Source organism: Periophthalmus magnuspinnatus, chromosome 3 (genome assembly GCF_009829125.3).
Source record: "Periophthalmus magnuspinnatus isolate fPerMag1 chromosome 3, fPerMag1.2.pri, whole genome shotgun sequence".
NCBI classification, from domain to species: Eukaryota; Metazoa; Chordata; class Actinopteri; order Gobiiformes; family Gobiidae; genus Periophthalmus; species Periophthalmus magnuspinnatus.
In genome coordinates this window covers 18,697,154-18,724,818 of record NC_047128.1, presented here as the reverse complement: position 1 = coordinate 18,724,818, position 27,665 = coordinate 18,697,154, and the positions used below count along the sequence as shown (strand labels likewise).

The following is a 27,665-nucleotide window of genomic DNA, read 5'->3' as shown; positions in this document are numbered from 1 at the left end:
ACTTTTTTTTTTGGTCGCGATTGTTTTTGCTTTAAACCGGATCTGCACAGTGATAACACTTCGGGTATCCAGTATGGGCAATCTACTTTTATTTCTTCTGAAAGCTTTTGTTGTCTTTTTACTTTGACTAAGTTCCTCCCACTGCCACCTCCAATGTCGATTAATTGATGTCAAGCTTACATACGGTGGTTCTATTTCCATCTTTGATGGCCAGATCGATTGCCTTTAACTTATCATATGCATTTCTTTGTGTATTCTAGTGTATTCTTCAGTGCATAATATTTCCCCACATCTGTCTCACTTTTGCGTTTACTGCTAGAGAGTGCCCCCGGTAAAAATCTATATATTAGCCACACCATTGTATAGGGCACGGGGTTCAAAGTGTGGGGAAAAAAGTAGCAGCTTATTGTCCGAAATTTAGGGTAAATGTAGTAGCCCCAGCATTAAAAAAGAGGCATGAAGCTGAAATTCTAATGCAGGAAAAGTTTTTTTTTTCCTTCAGTACAGGATCCAACACCCAGAGACTTGAACCCTCAAGACATTATGATAGTGTTGTCCAGTTCAGTCTAGCTATACCTTTGCTGTAGAGAGTATTGTCGTTATTTTTGTTACATTAATGAATTACTCTTAAGTCATGTTTTTGTAGTAGTATGACAACCTGTCTTCTTTCACTTCTGTGAGGGGAATCGTGCTACAGGCTGAATTGTTACTTGATGTTACTTGTCAAAACATTTGCAAAGTAGATTTTTGCCATAAAGCACTTTTGAGTAGGGATGCATGGTAATATTGGTCACCAATAATTACTAACAGATAAAATATCACTTATCTGAAGCATATTGTTAAGAATAATGTCATATTTTTTTAAGGCTTTATAAAATGCACCAAGCAGGTCATATAATATGACCTGCTTGGTGCATTTAGGCCTATAAACTGACACAAATAAAAAACTAGTTTTACATTTCAAAAATAAGGTTAATTTAAAATGGTCTGTTATTGTATCGGTTGAAAATTCCATAATCGTGCATCACTACTTTTGATGATACAATGTTTATAACAATGAATTAAAAAATCTTGTTAAGGAGGGGGTATTTTACTTCTAAGGGGTATTAACTGCCAACATATAACATATATAGATCATCCTGTTACCTTTTTATTGTTTTGAAAATGCTATATTAACCGAATGAACAATGAATGAACAATGTATTGTTCATTGAGATATATATATATATATATATATATATAATATATAATATATATATATATAATATATATATATATATATATATATATATATATATATATATATATATATATATATGTTTCACTTTTGTTTTTGACACTCTGAGTCTCTCCTCCCTTTCTTCCCTGCACTATGTCACTCCCCCTTCAGATTGCTATCACAACACAAAACCTCTTCAGCTATGTTTTTGATGAGGGAACAGCATGGTATATAGCTAAAAAAAAATTAATAAATTTAGCAAAATGCCCCCTTTTTAATCAGATCATAGGCCCATCAGAGGTGTATTTCCATTGATTTTACAGGCTGTTCTTGTTGAAATTCCATATTGAAGTTTTACAAATCAATCATATTCTTCTTCCGTAACTGTTCCTGGGAAAAGCGGTGATTTAATCTTTTCTTTCCACACATTTGTCATGATCACATCACTGCTGTTAAAATGGAGCGCAGTGATTTTCCAGGACATTAACAATAGTCCCGGCTGCTTTATGGTGTGCCAGACAGCAGAAGGTCGGCCTAGAACAAGGTAAGGCTCTCAGGAGGGAGGGGAAGGGGGGCTGACGAGGTCCTGCAGGAGCCACGGGTCTGTGCGGCTCTGCTCTCATTAACAGAGCAGTGCCAGGGCTCTGTGCCGGAGAGAGAGGGAAAGAGAGAGGGGATGGAAAGTATGGAATATGACTGCACTGTGTTCCAGCTCTGGGGAGAGGAAACACGATATGGAAAAAACATTTATATCGACTGACTACAGACAGGCTTCCTTTTTCTAACTCAAGGTTTACTTCAGTCATTAACAAACACATTTTCAATTTGGGGACTTCGTTGTAATATTTTAACATGATTTTTTTTAAGTTAATGGAGTGAGAATTTTGATTGTTAAAGTTTGTTTTATTAGAGATCCTATATTACACAAAATTGTCAATTGTGAGCACTAAGCCATGCTAGAATGTTTTTACATCATGAAAAAAAAAATCTGGAATGAAACTGCAGGTATGTATTTGATGAAGAAACAACATTATAACATAGATCAGAAAATGGATAAGCAATATGGGCCCTTTTAGGTTAGAGTAACAATGTCCATTCATTATAAGGTGCATATGTGTGCCGTCACAGAATTCTTAGTTTAAAACTGAGGTGGATAGCAGGTATGCTAGAATTAGCTTAACTGTTAAAATGCAATGGTGACTTGCCTTGGTTTGTGGTTACTATGTCACTACTTTAGCTGGCCGTGAACAAAACCCCTCACAAATAATGATGAGGTTCAACACTTGTGACTTTGAATACTAGCAGAGGGCACAGACACTAACTTATCCATTCAAAAGGACAGTGATTTGCAGCACTTTTTTGGGGGAGCTTGAGGAATAAAAATTGAAATGCCATGGCAAAAGTGTCAAGACTATGAAGTCAATTTAGCATAATGTTTTGATGTAGCTCAGTGAAGCACACTCTAGTTTGTCTGCACTTGGTTTTACAAGTCCACCTCTGCGTATTAAAGTTCAGATCAGTGAGGAGTGGTGAGCATGAGGATATCTCAGGCATTCTTTATGGGATGTCCTAATATTCCCAGATGTGCAGTTATAGTCCTGTCCTGTTTCTAGAAGCAGGATTTTGAGACATGGGTTCAAGTGATGTAGTTGCATTGTACTAAAGGGAGTGTTTCTGAAACTGGTATGCAAGCCTTTTCAGGTGTCACACAAGCCCCACAGAAGGGAATACCTTAGACAAGACACACCCAGCTTGCCTATATGAATGTGCTGTGTGTGTGTGGGTTGTCAGAGGGTTTGATGACACAGGTGGGCAGCCTCACTTCTGATAGTCTACCTCATGCCAGCTGTGGCTACAATACAGCTGTGTACATTGTTGTAAGTGTGAGATTTTTTGTGTATACAGACTTCTGACAGCTACCATTAGCAGTGTTAACTCACCTTCACAGTCTAATAGGAGCTCACTCGTGCACTAGGATTGTCAAAAGTATCGAAATCAGACGTAATCAATTCTAAAACTAATATCAAACTAGATAGTATGAGTACTACAAAAAATCACATTAACAGGACAAAATTTGAGCTTTCCTGAATAGTCTGTCAGTTTGAGCTATACAAGATAGTAAAAGATCTTATGTAATAAAGAAAATAGTATTTTGTGTACAAAACTTACATCCTCATTACATTACTGGAAAAGGAGCATGTTTTATCTTCAGTGCGGTATCGAGTATTGAGTCAATTTCTTAGTGTTGAAATCACATTTGAAATTTTACTATTGTGACAACACTATTTGGCACTTAGTACTGTTGAACTCCATAACTCCCCAAAATGTTACAGAGCAAGCCACGTTTGTTCTTTACCACTTATGTTAGTAAATGGGAAATGTTTTGAAATATACTATATGTTAATAATATATATTTTTTTTAAGTGTATGAGATGGTGGTATGAGCAATTTACGTTTTGGAGACCACAGCCCAGAGAAAGAGGCTTTGGAGTGGCAAGGAGTGTGATAGTTTGGACAAGTACAGTGGATGGATTCTGTCTAAGTAATAAATAAATCAAGTGTGCATGTTGTGGCCTTGCAATTTGCTGAAGTCAGTTTGAATTTGAGAGCTGTACAGACCATATGGAAAAGTCATTTAAAGCGCGTTGGGACTCCAGGGTAGTGCATGTTCTGCTTAACACTAGCCCTTTGTAAAGTCACTGTTTCCTCCACACTGCAGGCCTCTGGGTAAGCAGCACTTGGTCCAACATGTTTTTACATTTTATTAAACATAAGTAAGGCTGTCAGGGTTAATGCTAATTTGTTTTAGTACAAGTGCTACTATACTGGAATATTAGTGTAAAGTGCTTTTGAGCTTGTTGCAGTAATCAAAAGCTGAAGCTGAAGTTATTATTCATACACTATTTTCATGTTTTTTCTGACTTTAAAGGTGCACTATATAACGTTTCTGATGAAGTGCAATATAGATGTGTTTAATGCCACACGGTGGAATATTCCTGGCAACGTAATAACATCTCCGTGGATACAAGAATGTAGTGGACCCTCCTTGAGAAAAGTTACATCTAATAGTCTGTTTGTGATTGGTGTGTATAGATTTGCATTGCGAGCTCCTTCAGATGGTAGTTTGGCAGCTTTGTCCTTCTTTGGATAATTGTACATTGGAAGTTTTAATTTCTTCAAATCTAGCTTTATTGGTAAACCAAATTTGTATTTATTTTTTATGTTGGTGGTAGTTAAGTTTGAGAGCCGCTGATGTAGATTATTAGGATTTATATGCAATAACAGCTGAATGACAAGTCTGTGTTAGCTGCAGATTTTTGTATTGACGTATTTATATATAAAAAGTCAGATTAAACTCATAATTCTCAGGTTTAATCTCTCCTTATATAAATACATTGTTTCCTAGTACTTTTTCCAGTGCAGTTATAGTCTTGTGAGTGCAGTTTGGGTCAGATACTCACCCATTTTCACTAATTGATCTGCAGGTTATTCCTTTAATTGACCAAGAATTTCTTTAGTCGACTACAGCCCTAGTAGTCTTTTCCTATAGTTTAAAGCACTTGTCCTCCTTGCTCTTCAGTTCAGTGCCAACACATTTTATGGGTCTTATCTTAATTGCCATTAGTGATGTTACATGTTTATCTAACCTCTCTTATCTCCCCGTTTTAAATCCTGGTTCACTGATAACCGTGCCCCTTTGATCCTGAGGCGTCCGGTGGTGTTGGCAGCGCTCTGTGGACATCTCCGTCACAGCACAGTTGTGATGCATAATATTATCACACATGTTTACTCTGTGTGATAACTGTCACTCATTGACTTTGCCCTGCCTTTGCCCCCTTTTTGAACTATGACACACATGCTGTCCCCAGTGCTATACTATCACAAGAGAAATCAACATGCAGCAGTATAAAATGTATGTAGCTTTACTTATACACACCTCTCACACACAAATTTTTTGTGAGTTTTGTATCCATTTGAAGGAACAACAAACAGAGATATTAAGCTCATAAAAACCTGAGACGCTCTGGACCAGATTGTAGGTAAATAGCTAGTTACCATCTGCCATCCCTAATTTACAGAAACAAATTGTACAAAGCAATTACATTGAGTCAACAATAAGAATAATTCACAGTGTCCACTCTCTGTCCCACACACACTCACACAATATCACACATGTACAATACAATCACACACCAACGATGATCATTACCTATTTACAAAATCATGAGCTAGCTTCATCTTATAAAATATATACCACTTCTATATTTCAACATTACATCAGTCCATAGCTTTCAAAAATACAGTATACCAGAGTTGCACACATTTCAGAGTGTGTCATGCATATGTGCTGGCAGGTTTGTTTATGCCACAACCACTTTATAATCTCCACAGAAAATGTTGCATAGTTTGTTTGACTTTTTATTTCAGGTGGGAGATTGTTCCACTCATTTATTGGCTGTTTGTGCAAATGAAGTTTCGTGAAGTCCCTGCCTCCCTCACGGAAGCACTTGCCTTGGTTATACATTTTGGCATAAATGCAAATCTACTCATTATCATTACTATTGTGTGCAAGTAGTTGTCAAATCCTGATTTAATCCTGGTTATGAATGATTTTTTTTTTTTTTTTTTTTATCCCAGATGATGTCTTTGTGATATAGTCTTGCTTTAGCTATAGTTGAGACCTGATTTAGAATAGTTAGTCCTGATTGAATTTTGGTATAATCTTGGTTAAATCCTAATTTAGTCCTAGTTTAATCCTATTAATGACCTAAAACTCATTCATTCTTCTTTTAGTTCAGGTTTTCGCTGCAGTCTTTGCATTCGGAGGATTGTATGATTTAAAATCTCTTCCAGTTTGCCTATGCAAACAAGATATTATCTAAATAGTTTGCCACCCTTTGCCATTTGCTTATTACAACCATTAATATTTTGATTTAGCAATTAGTCTACAATTATATAATCTTGTAGCCAAATAGGCCAAAGCACTAAGGCTAATAAACTGTTGTAGTGTTTGGCGATTAATAAAAACCTTATTGTCTGTTACCTGTGCAGTGGTTTATTAAATGTCCCCTGTCCTGAGGGCTGCACAATGGAGACAAACCTCCATGTCAGTGAAGTGAATAATGGCACAATGTGATCTAATATCCACTAATGGCCCTGATAACCACACTGAGGGACTTCACTGCAGTCTGAAAGTGATGGCTATGACAGTGAGCTGCTGTCTAGAGCTCAGGCCTCAGGAGCAGCACTAATGGATATAAATGGAATTGAGCTTTTTAGGGTTATTAAAAATCAATGCACTGATAATATTTGATTGTAATGTTCATACTCATATTAAAACATTTGAGGTGGTATGGATACTCTCCTTTCCTAAATTGTTTTAGAATAATTTACAGTTGAAACTAGAAATTTACATACACTTTTTTTTCTGACAGTCTGGTATGAAATTGGGTCAATTACGATTACCAAAATTATTTCTATTTGCTAAATGCTAGAACAATGAGAGACAGATTTTTTAAAGATAATTTTTCATTACTTTCTTCAAAGTCAGAAGTTTACATACAGAAAGATGCATTTAAACAATTTGGAAAAACACAGATGATGATGTCATGTCTTTCGAAACTTCTGATAGGTTTATTGACAATATTTGAGTTAATTAGAGACACACCTGTGGATGTATTTGAAGTTGCGCCTTAAACGCACTGCTTCTTTGTGTAACATCATGGAAAAGTCAAAAGAAATTATATCAGGAAGATAATTGTAGACTTGCACAAGTCTGGTTCAACCTTGGGTGCAATTTCCAGATGCCTGAATGTGCCACATTAATCTGTTTAAACAATTATATGCAAGTATAAACACCATGGGAATGTCCAGCCATCAAACCATCTCTGGGACACAGAACCTGTCTCCTTCCAGATCAAACATACATTGGTCTGAAATGTACATATCAACCCACGAACAAAAGTAAAAGATCTTGTGAAGATGCTGGCTGAAGCTGGTAAGACTGTCTTTATCCACAGTGAAACGAGTACTGTACTGACATGGGCTGAAAGGCCAATCAGCCAGAAAGAAGCCATTAGCCAAAAGCCAAAAAAAAAAAAAAAAAACATTAAAAAGCCAGATTACAGTTTGCAAATGCACACAGGGAGAAAGCCCTTAATTTTTGGAGTCATGTCCTGTGGTCTGATGAAACTAAAATTGTTAGGCCATAATGAGCATTGTTACATTTGGAGGAAAAAGGGGGAAGCTTGCAAGCCTCAGAACATCATCCTAACTGTGAAATACAGGGGTGGCAGCATCATGTTGTGGAGTTATTTCGCTGCAAAAAGGGGCAGGCGCACTTCACAAAATAGATGGCATCATGAGGAAAGAACATTATGTGGAAATACTGAAGCAGTACGTCAAGACAGGAAGTTGAAGCTTGGGCGCAAATGAGTCTTCCAAATGAACAGTGACCTGAAGCATACTGCCAAACTGGTTACAAAGTGGCTTAAGTATAACAAAGTTAATGTTTTGGAGTCGCCATTACACAGCCCTGATCTGAATCTTATTGAAAAGTTATGGTCAGACCTGAAAAGGCATGTGTGAGTAAGGAAGCTTACCAGTTCTGTCAAAAGGAAAGGGTCAGAATTCTTACCAACTACTGTGAGAAGCTTATGGTTTGATCCAACATTTAAAGGCAATGGTACCAAATATTAATGAAATGTATGTAAACTTCTGACTGAAGAAAGTTATGTAAAATTGTATAAAAAATTCTTCTCTCCTTAATTTGGCATTTAGCAAATAGGAATAATTTTGGTAATTCTAATTGACCTAAAACAGGAAAGTTAAGCCTGATTTCATGCAAGACAGTGAAAAAAGAAAGCAGAAGAGTTTTTTTTATATATATACTTCTAGTTTCAACTGTATATCTGCATGGAAATATTAAAAGCCTTGTATCTTATTTTAATGTATTCTTGTCAAGATAAATGCTCTTTACATTATCCTTTGTAAATGGTAAAAAAAAAAACCAAAACAAAACATTGAGGCTGTTTTTTATCTGGACCAAAAAAGGTGATCTTGGCAGGAGCTTCTGTGTTAATTATAACTAATCAGACACATGTTGTTACTAAGAATCATGAAACAAACTGCCTGACACCATCCCAGACTGTTGTTTCTGTGTCGTGGTGCATTTTCAAGACTGACAAAAGAGCAGAACATGTTCCTTAGGTTTGAAACCTCTTGACAGAAACTAACATACAAATGGGTGATATAACAATAGTAAATCAAATACTGGAGGTACTCTTTGACAATCTGGAGATAATCAATAATCCTCCTGCTTGGTCATGATCTTAACCAATCACAAAGTGTGAAGTCTCAGAAGATGCAGTTACTTCTTACATTGGCCATTGGCTGTATTTAAGTTGGAGCACATAGTGGTTGGTGTCTTATATCAAACTATTCAAATGTTTATGCAAATGTAATTTGTGTACACAGTGTAGAGTATGTCTTAGGGATTGAGTTAGTCTGATGCAGTTGAAGCAATGTTTTTAATAGCAGCATATTTGAAAAGATAAGTTGAACATACACCCCTTTTATAAGCAAACACCCTAATCCAAGATTGATCGCAGTCGAATCGAAATCACAAGTTGAATGGATGCAATTAGCATATCACAAAGGCAAGTTTTGACGTAATAACTTTATCCACAAGCAAAATATCTTGTCTTATTCTGCTTAAAAAACTTCTAAACCTGTAGTTTAGATCTGTATTAAAATGTATAGATCTGTATGTTGTGAAATCACTGAAGTGTGGTTGCTGTATTAGTCAGTTAATTTTTCATTTTTTTTGTCAATTCAAAACAGAAGCCTATTAAACAGTCAAACATATGCCTATTATTATTAAAACATAAATCGCAAATCTAGTTGCAATCCTTGTCAATAAAAATCACAACTGGATTTTTTTTTTCCAAATTGGTCCGCCCTAATCTAAGCTGTAATTATTGCTGTATGGAAGAAAACAACAAAGCAAAGGGTCCCAGTGATGTACAGAAACCCAATGAGCAGAGCGTTGTCTTCCCCTGCAGCTGTCTCTGTTGTTTTGTCCTCCATTCAATCTGTTCTGTCCCCTGTCTCGTGTCTATTCCATGGAAGGTGTCCCCGGTGGCTCTCCCTCCTCTGCTCCGGTGCAGTGTCTCTAGTACAGTGCCCTAGTGATGGAGACGTGCTTCAGGCTGTCAGCCCCACACTGCCAGAGCTCAGGAGAAAAGGCTCCCTCCTCAGAGACATCACTCAGGGTTTACTCACTCACTCAACTGGCCCTGCTCCTTCTATGTCTTCATCAGGACAACATAACCTTTGCACAGGCAATTTGGTAGAAGGAAACTTCATAGTCTAATAGTTGAAAGTCTAATACTGATGCCATGATATGAAAATTTCAAACTCTATTCCAATGTTTAAGAAATGGGTTGATAATCCATTTTAACACCACAATGTGTATTCATGAAGACATGTTGTGCTTGTGTCTGGTATAGTTATAATCTATGATACACATGAGTCATTATGTTATAATTTGGATCTAAATCTCATTATTGAGCCAAATTGAAACAAGTACGCTGACATCCGTGTTAGAAAACCAGATGGGAACCTCGTTGCCCAATAGGAGCTGAAGTCACCACCGCACAGCTGTCAGCACCTCCTATGGATATCTGCAGATTTTTTTCATTTGTTCCAAAAGGACGCTGTGACGCTGCTGAATGCTCCAACTAAGAAAATAAAATTGGTGAACGAAGTAAAGAAAAGTGGATGTATACTGGTGGCGGTGAAAACGGGTGTTGATCAGAGCAATGACATTTTGAATATAGGCATATAAAGATTACCCTATTTTCCGGACTTTACGTTGCTCCTGAGTATAAGTTGCACCAGCGAAAAAATTTGTAATAATTAAGAAAAAAAAATATATATAAGTTGCACTGGACTATAAGTCATTTTTTGGGGGAAATTTATTTTACAAAATCTGAGACCGAGAATAGACATTTTATCTTTAAAGGAAAGTTATAATAATAGTAAAATGGAGAACAACAGGCTGAATAGCAGTACAGCACGCTAATGTAACACATAGACAACAAACTGAATATGTATCTGGTATGTTTACGTAAAGTATTAACAGTTAATCAGATAACTAAAGCATAAAAAACTAGGTAACAAGTTTACTCTCGATCTCACTTCCAAGTCACATTGAATTCTTCATCCTCTGTGTCGCTTCTGAACAACTCCGCCTTCTCCGGAAGTGGATGAAGTGCCACTTCTGCATGGCTGCCATACTGGTACACAAGCCTAGAGTGCCCTCACACAGTTGTCAGTGTGACAATAACAAAGATGTGAAATTATATATTTTAATAATTTCACATATAAGTCGCATCTGAGTATAAGCCGCACCCCTGGACAAACTATGAAAAAAAAGGGTGACTTACAATCTGGAAAATATGGTATTCAAACATGCACGAATCACTCTAAATACAACTTCAAGAGGGTAAATGTAAAGGGAAACATGGTTGAAAGCTCTAAAAAGTCGATTTTGCTAATTAGTGAGTGTAAATAGAGTTTTAGGGAAACTACTACTCAAGTAATTGTAAGAGTAGCTGAATGGATCTATCTATATTTTTTTGTAAATGTTAATGCTAATTTCAACTTTACAAGGCAGGTAAAACAGAAGATAATTACAAAACATTACACAAAAGACAATAGAATAATAAGACCACAAAAATTTGAGGAAACTTAATAATAAATGATGCAAATATTTCTTGCATCATTTATTATTAAGTTTCCTCAAATTAATAATAAATGATGCAAATATTTCTTGCATCACTCCTTCAGGTATTATTGTCTACATAAAGATTTTGCTTCTTGTAGTGTCACACAGTGAAGTCTACGTAATAGTGCTTTTGACCCGGTGCACTTGGGCTGTTGTGAACACAGCAGACGGTCTCTGAGCAAGTCGACTGTGGTAGAAAAGCAACAGACCTCAGGCTTGCCTAAGTAGTCTGCAAGTGCAAGTAAAAGTGGCTGGAATTGGATTAAAGAAGCACTTATTTTTCCATGAATGGGCGCGACAGCACATTTGCAACCTTCATGGCAAACAGACAAAAAAAAAGGCCACCGCGTGTAGCATCAGAAAAGCAAATGTATCAACGGGGCCTGTTGTCATGGAAATAAGTTGTCATGGTCAGTAGCTCTTGGCGCAGTATGTGTGAACAAGGACTGACCCAGCAGTGAAATAAATTCAACCAAATCTAGTGTGCACTGGGGCTGCTCCACAGAGCGTAGTAATGTGTTAAAACACCTTTAGTCACAGTGGAAAGAGTAATCCCAATCTTTTACTCAAGTAAGAGTTCTTTTATCCTGTAAAATGTCACCGGATTATAATATATAATAGACAATATTATTATGAATACATCATTTAACCCAAATTTAGTCCCTACAGTATATAGGCCTGTATGATATAATAATATAGCCTAAGGTAGCCTATAATATTAGGCTCTATAATTATGTTATAATGATCGTAAAAACCTAATTAGTTAGACATATTCTTAAATGACAGCACACAGCAATGGGCTTGTTATAAATGACAAAAGAGGGCTGTCTGATGTCCTAGCGCAGTGTTTTCAGCCCTTCCCCACAGCTATCATTTTGAAGGGGTAGGCGAAGGAATATGGCGGAAGAGGAAGGGGTACAAAATTGGGATTGGGTCTAAACCAGCACAATTTAAAAAGTTACTCCCCACTTTACATTACACATTTTGCATTATCTGAACATCATCTTAATGCGTTTGGCACATTTTGCACCTCAAGTGTGTCTGCTGCTCGTGTTCCACCATGTGCTGTGGATTAGCTGCTGTTGTGAGGGCTCCTTTTCTCTGTGGTGGGCATCTGTTTAAAAAAACTGTGTGCTCTTCCCGATCCGCTCAGTGCTTTTTCCACTCACATGCGCACCCTTACATACTCACGCTGGGCTATCATCCCCAACGGAATCTGAGGAATCTACACACACAAGCACTACTGGCCTGTTTTGATGGAAAAAACATGGAATTGCAGCTTTTCACATCAATACTGCCATTTCCCAATATATTTTATGCTTTGAGATTTGAAAGTAGTGTTGTCACAATACTAAAGTTTCAAACTTGATATTGATACTAAGGAATTCAGTCAGCACTCAGTCAGCACACAATGAAGATAAAAAAAATGCTCCTTTTTAAATAACAGAATGTGATTTTCATATACAAAATAAATAGTACTTTCTTTATCTTGGCACAAGGTCTTGTATTTGATCTGGTAAAGCTCAAAATCATACAAAAAACTATTCAGGAAAGCTCAAATTTTATACTGTTAATGTGATATTTTTTGCACTATTGATATTTGCTCAAATGGGTATCTAGTGTGCAATATGTGGGATGTGCAATGAGTGGAATGTGCAACTATTGGAATTTTTTTTTAAATTTTGACCCCTCTGTGCCTTTGGCTATAATCTGGTGTGTTTACATTCATGTCTGTCATGTCATATCTTCATTAACATGCTTTGTCCCAGCCAAATAAATAATTAAATAAATAAAGTTTTTCGATATTAGTTTTAGTATCATTTAGTAACTAAATAAATGACTGTTAATTGTGCATATATAACTTTTGCTAGTGGAGGGTCTGTCTGAACCATGAGGAATACAAATTATTGGATCTAAACTTCAATAAAGGGGACCTATCCTGTAAAATTGACTTTTATGAGCTTAGTTTACTCAGAGTTGTATTTTGATTCCCTCATGTTTGCATAATCCTTTATTGTCCTGTATTTGAAACTTGAGTGGTCAGAAATTGTCCGTTTTCACCTCTATCCAACATCCAGGATTTTGTGTTAAACATGTTTGAATTAAACGAAACACAACTCTGGGTATGTTTTTGATGAGGAAACATTATAGCATAAGGCAGAAAATGGCATAATTTGGGCCCTGTTGAGATGAAACATTACGTACCTGCAGAGGACTTAATATTGCTTGACTAACAGCAGCCTTTGAGATTTACAAGTTTATAGACATTCAAATTGCAATTTTGACTTAATTTGTGATACATCTTTCTGCCCTGTTGCATTGCCGTCACAAACTCGAATTCAAACTTCCCCCATAATGTCGTGTTTATTCATTTCACACTTGGGCCATAATCCCCTTTCCACTTTCTACTGCTTTGGAAAGCTTTGGTGATTTGTGATTGGATTTTTCATTTTCCTGGCTGTGGGTGAGTGCGTGAGGAGAGGAGGAGGAGGAAGGGGAGGAGGGAGAGGGCAGGAGCTGGCAGGGAGGCCTGGTGTAGCGCAGAGGCAGTGAGCTGTGCAGAGGAGAGAGAAAAGGTTCAACAGTGTGCACTCTGTGCCGAAGGCTGGGCGCCGTCTTCACCTCGGCCGCACAAAGAGACCTGTGTTTGTGGAAAGGAGCTGCTAAAGACTGTTCCTCAGAGCTGAGCGAAATGTGACGTGTAATTAAGGTGTAGGATTTATGACAATTGAATCTAAAGTGTGCAGTCATGTGGGGATCCATAGGTTTTTATTCTGTGTAAAAGTTGTTAACTCTGTAGTTTAGATACAAAGCACTTATGAAATGCATGGGATTCTTGTATTAGTTTAGCAGTTCATATTCAGTCTTCTTGCAAATGTGATTACTCCTGGATGTGTTGTACAGTAATAAAACTAATAGCCAAGACCAACACAGAGCTGACTTGGGTGGTCCCTGAACATAACTTCTGCAACTAACTTGTTTATTAAGTAATGTAGAGGAATTTATTCAAGGAACTTATTGTAGATCCATTTGACTCTGTAATGAGGGGCAGTTTACCCCAGTGTTCAGTAAGAATGATCTCAACCTTGAGATATTTTTATATGCAGCTAGTTGTCACAGTACTCAAACTAGATTTTGATATGAAGGGAAACTTTTCCTTGATATCAAAATCTAGGCAGGGGACAGTAGGCGTAAGGCGAAAGGTTTGATACTCAATATCTATTTCAGTACCATGGTAGAAAATAACCCATTTGAATTGCTGTACTGTTTTGCTCTGTGGAATCTAGTGTCCTTAACTGTGCAACATAGTGTGTGTGTTTTTTGATTTTGCTTTTTACAGAAACAAGTCATTTTTCTTTTATAATCTATGACACCTGTGGATCATTGTGTCATAAGTTGGGCATTTTAAATCGCAATGTTTACCTAAAATACCTTAATTAAAAAACAAGCCAGCTGACAACGTTATTTGAAAACTGCACATTGGGACCTGACGTCGCTGTAAACGTCATCATAACACAGAGCCGTGCAGTTGTTGGCAGTTCTGTTGGATAAGTGCACATTATGTGAGTGTCATTAGTGAGTACCAGGTGGCAGTGAAAACAAGTATAATATGGTTAAAAGTGCTAAAAAGTAGATTTTTGCTTAATAGGTCTGCTATATAGGTCCCTGGGACTGCAGATGGAAATTAGCTACTTAGCTATAATCTGGTGCAGAACATCTCTGCTTTATGCTTAATGTCTCTGTACATGGTCCCTTAAATAAAGACTAAACTAATATATGCACTGTTTGGTGATACTGCTTCTGAAAATACCTGGTCAAGTATCTTTCACTACTAGTTTTAATATTGAAGTATCTGGTCATTATTTTTACAGCATTTTTACATAAGGTTATCTTACTGCACAAGTCTACAGTATATTTAGTAAAATAAACATATTTTGATAACACTTACATTAAAAAGGAAGGAAGCCTAAAGCATTTTACTTCAGTGCATGTTTTTTCTTTTTGCTCCTTGATCGACCTGCAGTGTGCATTCCATTGATTCTCTGTGAAACAAGCTGATTGGACTCCTCTGATAAGAACAAACCAATCAAAAGAGCAAGTGATAAGTGTGTTCTGGAGCACCAGACAAGAGCAGGTGAAGAAGGAAAAGCAGCCTGCAGTTCATCCTACCTACTTGTCCTACACTGTGAGGTTTGAGACCGTGGGCAGGTTTCAGCCCTGTCACTTGCTGCCTTCCCAGGTGTTCCTTTTGAGAAATTCTGTGTGATTTTTTTTGAATGGCAGTGGCTGAAGTGGAGCTGAGAGCTGGAGCTCCACAGAGAGGCTGCTGTCAGGGTATGGAGGTGTTCCCCGAGGCCAACAGCAGACCTCAAACTCTGGACAAACAAGTCGTCTTTTTCCCCGAACAGTGGACATCCCCCAGACACAAGAAACAGCATGCTGACAGCAGCTCCTTTACAACAAGTGGAAAGTATGTGAGGGAGAGGGGAGGGGAGGGGAGGGAGGAAGAAGATTCTGCTGTCTACTACTAATTTAAACAGCCCAAAAACACAAATTGTCGTATCATCAATTAACAAAATAAAATTGAAGAATGAAAAAGTACAAAGCAGTGGACATGTGGCTGTGAAAATGGAAGTTCATCTGCAATATGGCATTTTGAAAATAAGAAATTAAAGATTGCTCAAACATGAAGAAATCACTCCAAATACATCTTCAAGAGAGTAAATGATGAGGGGAACAACTTTAACATGGTTAAAAACTCAGAAAAATCAATTTTGCAGAATAGGTCTGCTTACATTTTTTGTTTTAACCCAGGTTTAGTCTTTACAGTGCTAATGTGACATCAGAAATGCTCAGATCTGAATGGTTATAGTAGTGTTTTATATCTCCAGACTGCAGCTGTGATCTCTCAGAGCGGAAACCAGAGAGTACATGTGTGCACAGGAGAGCTCCTCTTTCACAAGCTCAGAGGAACTTTTAACATGTGGAGTGGCCCTTTGGCCGTCTGCGCTCCTTTGTCTGTCTCTCTCTGTCTGTGTGTGTGTTTTTGTGTGTGGATGTATGTCCAAGTGTGAACCAAGGGCCCCTCACATCTCCGTCTTTCAAACCCTTTTAAAGTGTTCCCCTGTACACGTGCCTCTCCCTGAGCTGAGGTCAGAGCTTCACATATAAGAAAACATGTGAATTTGTGTTTGGTTTCATTCACATATTTCTAGATTCAGACCATCTCCAAAGCTGAAATAGATTATCATGTCACGTACATTGGTAGAACTAAACCGAGAGAAGTAATTCATTATGTGTTTATTCTTGGGTGGCAGTCTGTGTAACAGCATGGTAAGAAGGGAAGTGTGTTTACTCTTGGGTGGCAGTAGCTCAGGGTTCGGTTGGTTCATCACCCACCAGCCTTAGGCTTGCTGTTAAATCCCAGGTCAGACCAGTGCATACTGGTGTCTTTAGGCAAGACACCTCGTCCATTTGTCTAGTATTCTGTGGTGTGTGAGTGATTGGTGGTGGTCAGAAAGGGTGACCCAGGGCAGCTGGAAGAAGCTTACCATCCCTGTGGAGTGAAAGAATAATGACCACTGTAAATCATTTTGAGCGGCCTGTGGAGAATAATTCTATTACTGAAATTACACTTTCAACAAACTGATCATTTCAGTGTTAAACTTTACAGTGTTTAATAAGCAGCTATTGTTTTTAACCCACCTCAAGACTAAACCTGACCACACTGACCTTGTGGATTTGTTGCTTTTGTTAATTGCTGAATGCTTTTGTAAATCTCTGGAGAGTTTGACGTAATCAGTGTCCTAATGATCCTGTCACAGATGCCTCCTCACAGTGGCCTACATTTGGATTCCCACTGTGCGTATTGTATCAAAGAGAAATCCTTTCACGTCTCTGTTCTGATCCTGAGTGCATGTGAATAATGCATGCCTGAGCTCCCTGCTGTGTCTTCGTCTCTTTCAGCCTGTTAGCACCATGCTGTTTGAGAAATGCTAGCTGTTTTCACTTCTCCTGTACACAGACATAAGGATGTGGAGCAGGAAGGGAATAGGTAGCAGCAGCATGCTAACAGCGGAGCCACATGGTAATTTTGTTAGCAGCTGTTGGTGGCACCAGGTGATGTGCAAAAGCGTGTTGTGTGCAGAGCCAGCGGGTGCGGGATTCGTCTTTTTCCAGCTCTCTGTCAGAGAGCTGTGGATCCTTCCCTGCAAGCTATTAATCTGCACTGTGCACTGTCAAAGGCTAGGGCTTTAGGTAGGGTAAGCTTTGGGATTTTATGGGATTTAGTGGTAAATATTTGTTATGATTTTTATTTTTATGGTTGAAGTCATACAAGTGAATACAATTATTATGCCACAATACTAAAATTTCAAACTCTTTCGATACTTAATAATGATTCTGATACCACAATGACAGTAAAAAAAACACACTTCCTTTAGATAATAGAATGTAATTTTCATTACTACATCATAGTACTTTCTTTTATATTCCCATGTGGCCTTACATCTATGTAATCCTTCAGTCGTCCAGGCATGTTCCATAGTAGTCCATGGGCGTAAACTAGACTATGTGGTCCTAAAAAGCGTGGTCCTAAAGCTATTTAGGAAAGGTTCATTTCAGTTTTGTGAATGTGACTTTAGCATTGATATTTGCTCAAATTAAACTGGTTTCAATACTAGTTTTAGTATTGATTAGTATCTCATTTTCGATACTTTTGCCAACCCTATGACATGTTACAAAGATATTTTAAAGCCCCACTGCAGAACATTCCACCAAATAAATGGATAAAAATACAAGAAATCAATTTTATTATGTTTTGTTTTTATTTTTTTCTTCCCTTTTTTGGGGTTTATACTTTTGATTTTGTGCTTTGTAATGTTTAGTCCTTCCAATTACATTCACTTCGAATTATAAATTGGATGTTGGGCCCCGACAGTTACTCTTCCCAAATATTTTTGTACTCTTACTTGTCAGGTAATAGAAGTGTAATACTGTCTCTTAAATAAAAGACAAATTGTTGCACAAGACCACAATGTTCTCATGATTTTATTTTTTAAAACATGAGTTCCATTGGCCAGCGGCTTCACTCATTTAAACACAGTATTAAATGCTCCTGTCTGTGTGTTTCAGAGCGCGTGCACTGGGGCTCCTCTCTCCGTGTACCAACTGCTCACTTCCACGAGGTGCTGCAGGACGACCGCGCGGCTCTGGCCTGGCTCCTGACCCTGAGACGTGTTGGTGTGGTCCTCCTGCGGGGGGCGCCACCTGAGCCCGGACACGTGGCCCGACTGGCAGAGCGCATTGGCTACCTGCGCCTCACTTTCTACGGGTAAGGTCGTAAACTTAGGCATTTGACCTACTTGCTGTGCCAGGGTGGAAACTTGTCAGGAGCAGGTCTTACAGGTAATACTTTTGTTTAAAGGGTTCCTATTTTCTTATCCATGTTATAATGTTGTTTGCTCATCATAAACATACCTGGATTTGTGTTTTGTTTCATTCACGCATGTATAACACACAAACCTAAACTCAAGATTATAGGAACCAAACTTAGCCTAAGTTTGGGGAAACCTAAACTAAACCCAGATACTAACTTTGTGGTACATTTTGTGATATGTTTGTGTCTTTCCCAGTCACACGTTTAAAGTCCAGGACAAACCCATGGCCAACAACGTGGCATACACTGCAGAGAAGTGCAGCTTCCACACAGACTACCCTGCGCTGCACTATCCTCCTGGAGTGAGTTCTGCACACAGCACTCAACACACTACAGCACTTCTAATAGGGATTGGCAATATTAGGAAACTAATATACTGTATTTACTGTACTGCATTTGACCAAAAGACTAAAAGTAGCTTATTAATTTTGTTTTGAGTTTGTTTTTTGTTTTTTTTGTTTTGATACCTGCTCATAGAATATCTAGCTTCAGTACTAATTTTAGTATTGATTAGTATCTGATTTTTGATACTTTTGGCAACCCTATTTCAAAGCCTGTTCTTCCTCAGAGGCATCACCTTTCCTTAATTCAAAATGGGGCATTTATAGTCTAGTATACAAATAAAAATAAAAAAATAAAAAAAAACCCTGTGATTTTGACACAATTTATTGATGTTTTGCTGTGGGGGTGTTCTGCGTGTATTGCTATGGTAGAATGTTCAGTAGTTAGCATGAAGACACTACAAATTAGCAAACACGATCAAAAAAGTTTTAGGATTGTCTGAAAACTCAAACAACACATTTTGTGGGGCCTGTGACGAGTGTTCATGGTCCTCAACTGTTCCAGCTCAGTAAATTCTTTATGGTCAGATTGTTTTAAAATAAAGCTCAGATTAAAGTCTAACAAAGCTTGTGACAAAGCAGAGCCGACAGTTAGCATTACAACCCCAGGGACTGTTGACATCAGCTGTGAAATATCGACCTATAATGAGTCTTAATGTATGTCCTGTCCTGTGTGATTGGCTGTTCTTCTGCAGGTCCAGTTCCTGCACTGCATCAACCAGGCGGCGCGCGGGGGCGAGAACCTCCTGGTGGACGGTTTTCACATTGCAGAGAAGCTGAGGGCAGAGGACCCAGAGGCCTTCCACAGCCTCTCCTCTCTCGCCATAGACTTCACTGACACAGGCTCTGACTACTGCTCCTTCAAACTGCAGGCCAAACACCGCGTCATCCAGTGAGCAGTTGACACTTCAGTTCTGGTCTAGTCCTGATGTTTAGTACTGGGTTTAGTCCATATTTAAGCCCTGTCTGTCCTAGGGTCTCTTACAGCCTCTCTGCTTTTCTTAATAACACCAAACTCCGTCCTTCAGTGAGGCTATTACTGATATAATACTGCCCTCTACTGGTTATTGGCAGTAGTCATGTTTTCAGGGTCATACTTGCATAGGATTTTCTAATAATATCTACCTACATTACCCAGTACCTGCTATGAATGTCTTATTTTTAAACCTAATTTCTCAAACATTCAATTTCCAATGTATCTATTATATTAATTGTAGTATTAATGATTCTGAAAACAGCCAGCATGTTTCTTTATTGCTCTTCTTTGCTGACATGAACAGTGTTGCCTGCTAACTCTATTGCTAACCAGCTGCCCATATACCCACAGTGTGAACTCTGAGGGCACCGTGACCAGGATCAACCTGAACAATGCCACCCGAGACTCGGTGCTGGACCTGCGGGTGGAGCAGGTGCAGCCCTTCTACAGAGCGCTGAAGGCTCTGGAGGACATGATGAACAGAGAGGACAACATGGTGACGCTCAGAATGGAACCAGGTCTGTGCACACACTCACCCCCCCATCTCCACTCACCTAATTATTATCCAATCAGAAAACAGAATGAGACTCACTTGAGTTTCTCATTTGGGTTGCCAGTTTCAATGCTTAAATCCAGTTGGTTTAAACCTAAAAGGACTCTCTGAGCTGAGCCCTCACCACCTAAAGCTCAGCCGCTGCAGTCAATCATTAACCAGTACTAGTGCAGCCTCTTCAGCTCAGTGAGTGAAATCTGGAGGTTCTGAGCTTCTGAGCCTGTCCCATATGCTGAGAATGAGAAAATGTGTCCTCTCTGCAGGTTAAGGCACTGGCAACCCAGGTTCAGCTGTGATTGTAATACAGTAAGAGCATAGACTATACAATTCTTTTAAGGCCAATATGCCCAGAATGTTTAAATATTGTCTTGCTGTACAATAAAATTATACCTTAAAGCACTCAAAGCAAAGCAAACTATACTAAATGCACAATATATTTGAAAAAAACATGCAGAATGGAACACTTACTAATTAGTTTTCTATCTATAATGAGTCATAGAAGTAAAGTATCCAACCCTCTATAGCCCAAAGCTTATGATAGTACAGAAAAATATTCCCCACTAGTACTAAGAGGTATCTATGATAAATATTGACCTTCAGAAATGATTGTTCCATCTGTCATGTATTGAGCGATAAGTTGAGCGTAATTATCGTGACAAGTGGCTTGAAATGTTTGCTGTTTCAAATTTGCACCAAATGTTTCCATCTTTTTGAGAGGTCCTTGGCAGTGCCTGTTTAATGAGCAGAGCAAGGACACGAGGACTTGCCCTTGAGCAGTGCATTGGATGACAAACATCTGCGACAGTCTGACAGTGTCCTTTCCACTGCAGTACCCGGGTCACCGTGACAACACCAGCCAAAGTCACCCCCATGTGCTCCCAAATCCAATCAAGTGTCTGCTGCCCTCAGAGCAGGCTGCGAGAGCACTCTGTCTGACATGATTTATCCCATAGACGAGACCATTACTTCCACCAGTGCTGAGCAATTTGGGAAAGATTTCTGACCAGCATTGCGATTAGATTCGAAATGTAATCGATCCTGTTCAAAGTTCACATTTTAAACACGTCCAGAAGAATTCACAGAAAGACTTAAATATGAAGTGACAAAGTAATACAGGCATGTCCAAACTGTGGCGCAGGATCCAAAAGCGGCCCTCAGATCAATGTTTCTTGAGACTTCTAGGTGTATTGGCCCATATTACCTTAACAGTACTTTTTTACTGCAAGTTTTTGCCAATATCAAATAATTAGTTTGTTCTATTGAGAATCTAGATTGAGCCACCAAACCATTATTCAGGCTTAATTACATTTTGTACATTTATAACAGATTATTCACTGCACCAGTCTATGGCCCTCAATTGCATCTCTGCTTTGTGTGTTTTGATATGCAGCCCTTGATGAGAAAAAGTTTGGGCACTTCTGAACTAGTAAAAGAATCCCATTTCAGATTTTGTCTACGGGTTTAGCAGTTTCAATGCATAATATGACAGGATATTTTGTTATTGTGGTGAAAATTTTTGAAAAGGTGTTATTCATTGCGATTAATGTTGGCGCTCAAGCCTCCACCCCCGTCACAGTCTAAATTCATAATGGATTGTCTTGTGCCAATTGCAGGGGACATCCTGACCTTTGATAACTGGCGCTTGCTCCACGCCCGCACAGCATTTGAGAGCTTCCCTGACCAGCCACGCTACCTGGAGGGCTGTTACTTAGACTGGGACGAGGTTATGTCTCGCCTAAGGATCCTGCAGCACGACCTTCAGGGGAACGAGGCATAAGCGGAGATCAGGCACAGCAGGCACCGGCATCTCAGGTTTAAATCCTTCAGCAGCAGAACATACGGCAAAGTTTACATTCTGCGCAAATCCAGACATCGAACCTTAAATAAGATTTCAGGTGTTTGATCAGAGAGTTGTTTTGACTTTAGACAATGCAATTATTTTATGTAAAAGTAAGATTTGTAAAATATATTTATTTTTTCAGTACTATTAAAATGTAGTGTTATACATTCTCATTTAAGGGATCTCAAATGTGACATTGTGCCTGATGAGGAAATGCCTCAAGTTTGCCAGTAAGTGTAAAATGTAGTGACTCAATTGTACATAACCACAGTCACTATCATGACTATGCTGCTTTGATTGTGAGATTGGATTTTGCATAGTGCCAGCATTGATACAGAAGAAAGCCACTTAATTTTAAACTTCTAGTTAGACTAGTGTTAGCGCATCTGGAGGTTGATGAATGCACAACAGCATCTGGTTTGTTCAGGTCACTAACAGTGTTTCCGTCACCCTTTCCTTCCCTATTAAATTTGTATGGTTTTCAGTCATGTTAAAACAAATATTTATGGATCATGCTGAACGAGTTACGGATGGAAAAACACTGACATGATTTTTATGAGCTTTTAACCCTGTTAGTTTCCCTCATTATTACCGTATTCAAAGTTTCCATTTCACCAACAAATTCAAACTTTGGGTCAAACCTGTAGGGTTAAAAAAATCTATTACTATTCTTTGCCATTTATTGTTGAAAGTGGTTATGTCTTTAAAGTAAAGCAACTGGACTTGCCGATTAGTTCAGTTGGTTATTTTTATATTTCACTTTACAATTAATATTAAGACATAACACTTACCTGTATTAACAGATGTGTCCTCCAGTGAAGCATTCACTTCATTTGCAAAGTTCTTAAACATGTGATGGATATCTACCTCCAACTCACTATTCATTGTGTGATCTATAAGCATTTTATTTAAATATTAGCACAAAAACCCATAGGAAAGTTATAGGATCAAAATGGTGACAAAACTGTTAGTGACAGAGCCAATTATTAAAGGTAATTTTTACTGAAAAATCAGACATGGATGATTCAAGATGACAAATGGTTGGAAATACCAATGTGATTTTTATTTGTATTTATTAGCAGCCATGTCTAGCCTAGGTAATACTAATCCTTGTAAATGTACGCACCTTTTTAATGAACGAAGGCTATGATGACAGGTCTATGTATGCTTGTATGTGTATTTATATGTTGTATATTGTATGCTTAATGATTGTATATAAATCAAAGAACCAAGGCTTGATTTGGGCCAACTTTATTCTGTTCCCAAAGCTGTACATGGTTTATAAATATCTCCTCAAACATGGAATACTTACACCTGACATCTTGTTTCATTGATTCCAGCAGTTGGCTCTCACAAGGATAGTTCCACTTTGAAAAGTATCAAGTGCACAGCCTGAACAGTGCACAGTAGCTCATTCGTTTCTTATTGGTGGATTTCTCTGCACAGTTAAATGACTAAAATACAAGCAGGTCAAAAATAAACCATCTTCCAGTGTTACAGCTGTAGTACCTATATTGCTGAATGTACAGTCAACCCGAAGAACCCTAAAGGTAAACTCACACTCGGCACTACGCACAAAATGGCCGCCACTGCAGAGAATGGTGCAACCAAACACAGCGGAGAAGACTTCTTACACATTTATGCTCGATTCATTGCTCTGACAATGATTACAAAGATCAGTCAATTCATGGTCAATGCTTGGATTAGTGTATGTGCCCTCTGCTGGCTACTTCTAAGTATAGAAAAACAACAGTTACATGTTTTTGACACAGCAATTTACACATTAAAATTATTAGAGTATTTTTTCATTTATTCAAACAAAATAACTGGCCACGTGTTACTAAAATCCTATTTATCAATCTGTTGTTTGGGGGTGTGTCCTATAAGCAGCTCTGATCTTCAATTGGTCCATGTCTACGGGAATGTAGAAGAAAGGCATCAGAACTTTGAGCGAGCGGCACCATTCTCATAAACAGACTCCATTTTGTGTAGTTCACAATGACATCATATTCACCCATCTATTTACACACAAGTCTGGCACATCCTTCACCCTGTTAAAGCCAGTCTCTGGCATGGCTAACTACCTAGATATTGCACATCTAGCAAATCATCTATTTATCACAGAGAAATGTACAGTTAATATATTAAATAAATACTATATATAGAAATATATATATAATATTTATTTGTCTTTGTCATAGTTACATGCAATAGAACAGCAGAGCACAGACAGGTTAACAGTAATGAGCCGTTTGAGTGGAGCGAGGGCAGGGAGACACAACACTCACAGAACAGTGTACACAGCTGACGGAGCGTGAACATGCCGTGCTGTGGGACGCCCCAAACAAAGCAGGGCTCAGGAAGGACATGGACTGTACAGAGGAGCAGAGAAGCACAGGAGGGAGGGGCCAGAAAGGGTCAGAAGGGGTCGGGGGGCGGTGCACGGGACCTGCACACACCGCACAGCCCTGACCAAAGACACAAGAGTCACTCAGTTTAAACAGCAGGCAACATATAGGTTCACACAAGGCTCCAGGACCCTAATATCTATCCTTTCATTTTTTTATATGTGCCAAGATACAATTAATGCAGTTGTTCGTATTTAAATGTGCTGTATTTTGCTTATTTTTACATCATTCACATAACACCATTCTGTCATTCTTTGTTTTTGTAAATTTTCTAGATTTTTTCCCCCACTCCTTAATACATTTTTGGAGAACCCCAGCATTAATCGATTCTAGAGCATCTGGATTGAAGTAGTGTAAAAAAAAAAAAATCTGTATTACATAGGAATTGTATGTAATGTATTCTATCCAGAGTGAAAAGCATGAGTTTCCATTTGCAGGATGGTGATTGGAAGCCTGTGATCAGAAGTGAAGGTTGAAGTCTGTACATGCCACAGCGCAGGTCCACACCACACAGAGCTGGGGCAGATGTGCTTTAACAGATTGTCAGAGTCTGCGTCCAGAGGCACGTCCAGCTCACACACAGGACGGGGGTATGGGAGGGGGGGTACACTAGCTGGGCAGGGGCCTCGGGGACAGCATCTTGGGTTTGCCCTCTGCCTCTTTCCCCTTCACAGCAGCCACGTAGGAGAACAGACAGAGGACAGAATAGCAGATCTGATGGGCCTGTGGACAACAGAACGTTTAGTCCACACAAAACTACACATGCTTGCTTTGTTCAGGTGCAGTCATCGCCTTTCACTCGAGGACAGGACGTTTTACATGACGTTTTTAAGGCAGCTAAGACTATGTAACACCATATGGTCCATATAGAATAGTAATGATACAAAAATATCATCCCTCTAAAATAAATGAGCACACATTTAAAACACATGTCTAATTTCCCTGCATGCAGTAGCAAATCCATACTACTTCTGCTCTCATTAATCTCTACAGGGGTTTGGTGAGTCACTAAAATTAATGAATACTAAAGATAAGGAAGTGGACGACAATTTGCAGATGGATATCACTGACAGCAAAGACAAAGAGAATACCTCACCAGAGGACACTTCTGTGTCAGTTTAAAGGACCAGGTTGTTCTTATGTGAAGATCATTGTATTTTAATAGCTATTAGGCTCTGAAATTAGCATTAGCATCAAGACAAAAAGACCTGACTTAAAAACACATGAGTGCCCACCGGTCAGGTTTTTACCTCATTTGTTTAATGTTCAACACGTCAGTGACATCCACTTGTAGCTCACTGTTCATTGTTTGATCTTAAAATATTTATTCATTTTAGCACTGCTTGGGAAAAATCCCCATAGAGATATAATTGGGGCGATAACAGTGAGCTAGCTGTTCTGCACAGAGCCAACTGAATTTGCTCCTTTTATAATCATTTGGGAAATCCATGTTTTGAACGAATCTCAATTATCTATCCACTCTACTGTGTGATATTTTATCCACTTATTGTCAAGTGCCTTGGCTAATGCCAACAGCATCACAGTTTACATATAACTTCAAAGTGACTCCAGTCACTGTTGGAGTGAAGCCTGCGTGAGTACTCACCATGGGCGTCTTGTACTTGTGGATCACCACTTCTTTAGTTTCAGGAACTATTTGGTGCAAGAGACAGAACAGAGAATTCAAAGGCAGCAGAAACATGGGTGAGTAACAGGGTTAGCACAAGAGGGACGTACACACAAGAGCAGTGAGACACATCCACTCCCCTGTCCCACTAACACTGCACACAACCATTCTTCTCTCTGTTTGGAGATTAGACCCTTGTCCCACTAATGCTTACACCAAACACATTCATTTAAGGCATCGGAGCAAATCCTTTCACCCGGACAGCATAGTTACACCCTTTGAGCTACAACTGTTAGCACCCTCAGTGACTTTTCATTAGTAACCGTGAACCCAAAGCCCAGATGAGCTGCTGGCCAGGGGGAAACACAAGAGACACAAAATGGCCGCCCCACTGACCGCGGCATCTGGGCTTTTCCATAGGAGCAGATGACTGAGTGGAGAGAGAGAAAGCGAAAGGCTGGAGGGGGGGAAGAAAGTAAAGGTGATGGTGATGAGGGGGTGAGTGTGCACGGACAGAGGGAGAAGAAGAAAGGTGGCGACACTTTACCTGCTGGAGAATGAAGGTTTTCATAGTGGCAAAGATGAGGGCAACATTACAAAAAGCAGCACAGAGACGCAGCAGTAACCCAGCCGACCACTACACTACTACCATTACTACTACTGCTACTAACACTACTACATCTACTCCAATTTCCTCAGTACTAGGTCAGGTCAGTAAAGACCAATAACCAGTCTCTAGTCTTTTTTGTGGGATTTGTGGAGTGTCTATGTTCTGAATGTTAACAGATTATACACAAGAAAAAAACAAAAACAAACAAAACACAAATCTAGAAATTCTCATTCTCTCAGTGCCATAATTATAAGGAAGGAAAGATCATGTAGTGATACAACATTTTAGGAAAAGTACTTTGTTTCCTAAATTAGGGTACGACTAATGTCAATAGAAATGTCCTTTAAGCATAATAAATCATATGAATATATGCATCCCAGGAAATTGATTAGCTAGTAATAAGAACCGACTGTGTAGACACTACCAATAGAACTCAACAGTGACCACCCGCTCTGGCCCCAAAGTAAATTTCATAAATTTTTAATTTTGACTTTTAGAGAAATTAAAATATTAAGAGTTCAAAAGGCATCATGGAAGCTAAGAAACTATGTGGTAACTAATATCCATAACATGGTTATTTTATAGCTCAGTCTTATGAGCGAGCTTTCAAGCTTTTATTTTATTTTTTCTAGTCTATGGAAAAAAAAAAAAATACTTCCGCAACCGGGGGCGGACAGCATCTGTACCAGTATTCATGAGCAACTTGTAACTATCCCCCTTTGTGTTTATGGAGTTCAAGTGATTAAATCTAATGAACATGAAACACATAATTAAAAAAAAAATATATATATATATATATATATATATATATTTTTATGTCTACTTCAGTAAGAGCACAATAAAAAACTGTACCCTAAAAACCC

At 38.6% G+C, this 27,665-nt stretch overlaps 2 protein-coding genes across 2 annotated transcripts in view; one reads left to right on the top strand and one right to left on the bottom strand.

Annotated features, from left to right (window-relative positions):
• bbox1 (butyrobetaine (gamma), 2-oxoglutarate dioxygenase (gamma-butyrobetaine hydroxylase) 1) overlaps window positions 1-23,399 on the top strand; it is a 29,361-nt gene extending 5,962 nt beyond the window's left edge. The window contains exons 4-8 of the mRNA XM_033989907.2: window positions 18,144-18,342; window positions 18,644-18,749; window positions 19,484-19,680; window positions 20,116-20,282; window positions 21,931-23,399. Coding sequence (XP_033845798.1) covers window positions 18,144-18,342; window positions 18,644-18,749; window positions 19,484-19,680; window positions 20,116-20,282; window positions 21,931-22,094 — 833 coding nt within the window. The 3' untranslated portion in view covers window positions 22,095-23,399. The remainder of the gene's footprint in view (window positions 1-18,143; window positions 18,343-18,643; window positions 18,750-19,483; window positions 19,681-20,115; window positions 20,283-21,930) is intronic.
• Window positions 23,395-27,665, bottom strand: part of madd (MAP-kinase activating death domain) — a 55,994-nt gene continuing 51,723 nt past the window's right edge. The window contains 2 exon segments of the mRNA XM_055228925.1: window positions 23,395-25,288; window positions 26,172-26,218. Of these exon segments, the coding sequence (XP_055084900.1) occupies window positions 25,175-25,288; window positions 26,172-26,218 (161 nt within the window). The 3' untranslated portion in view covers window positions 23,395-25,174.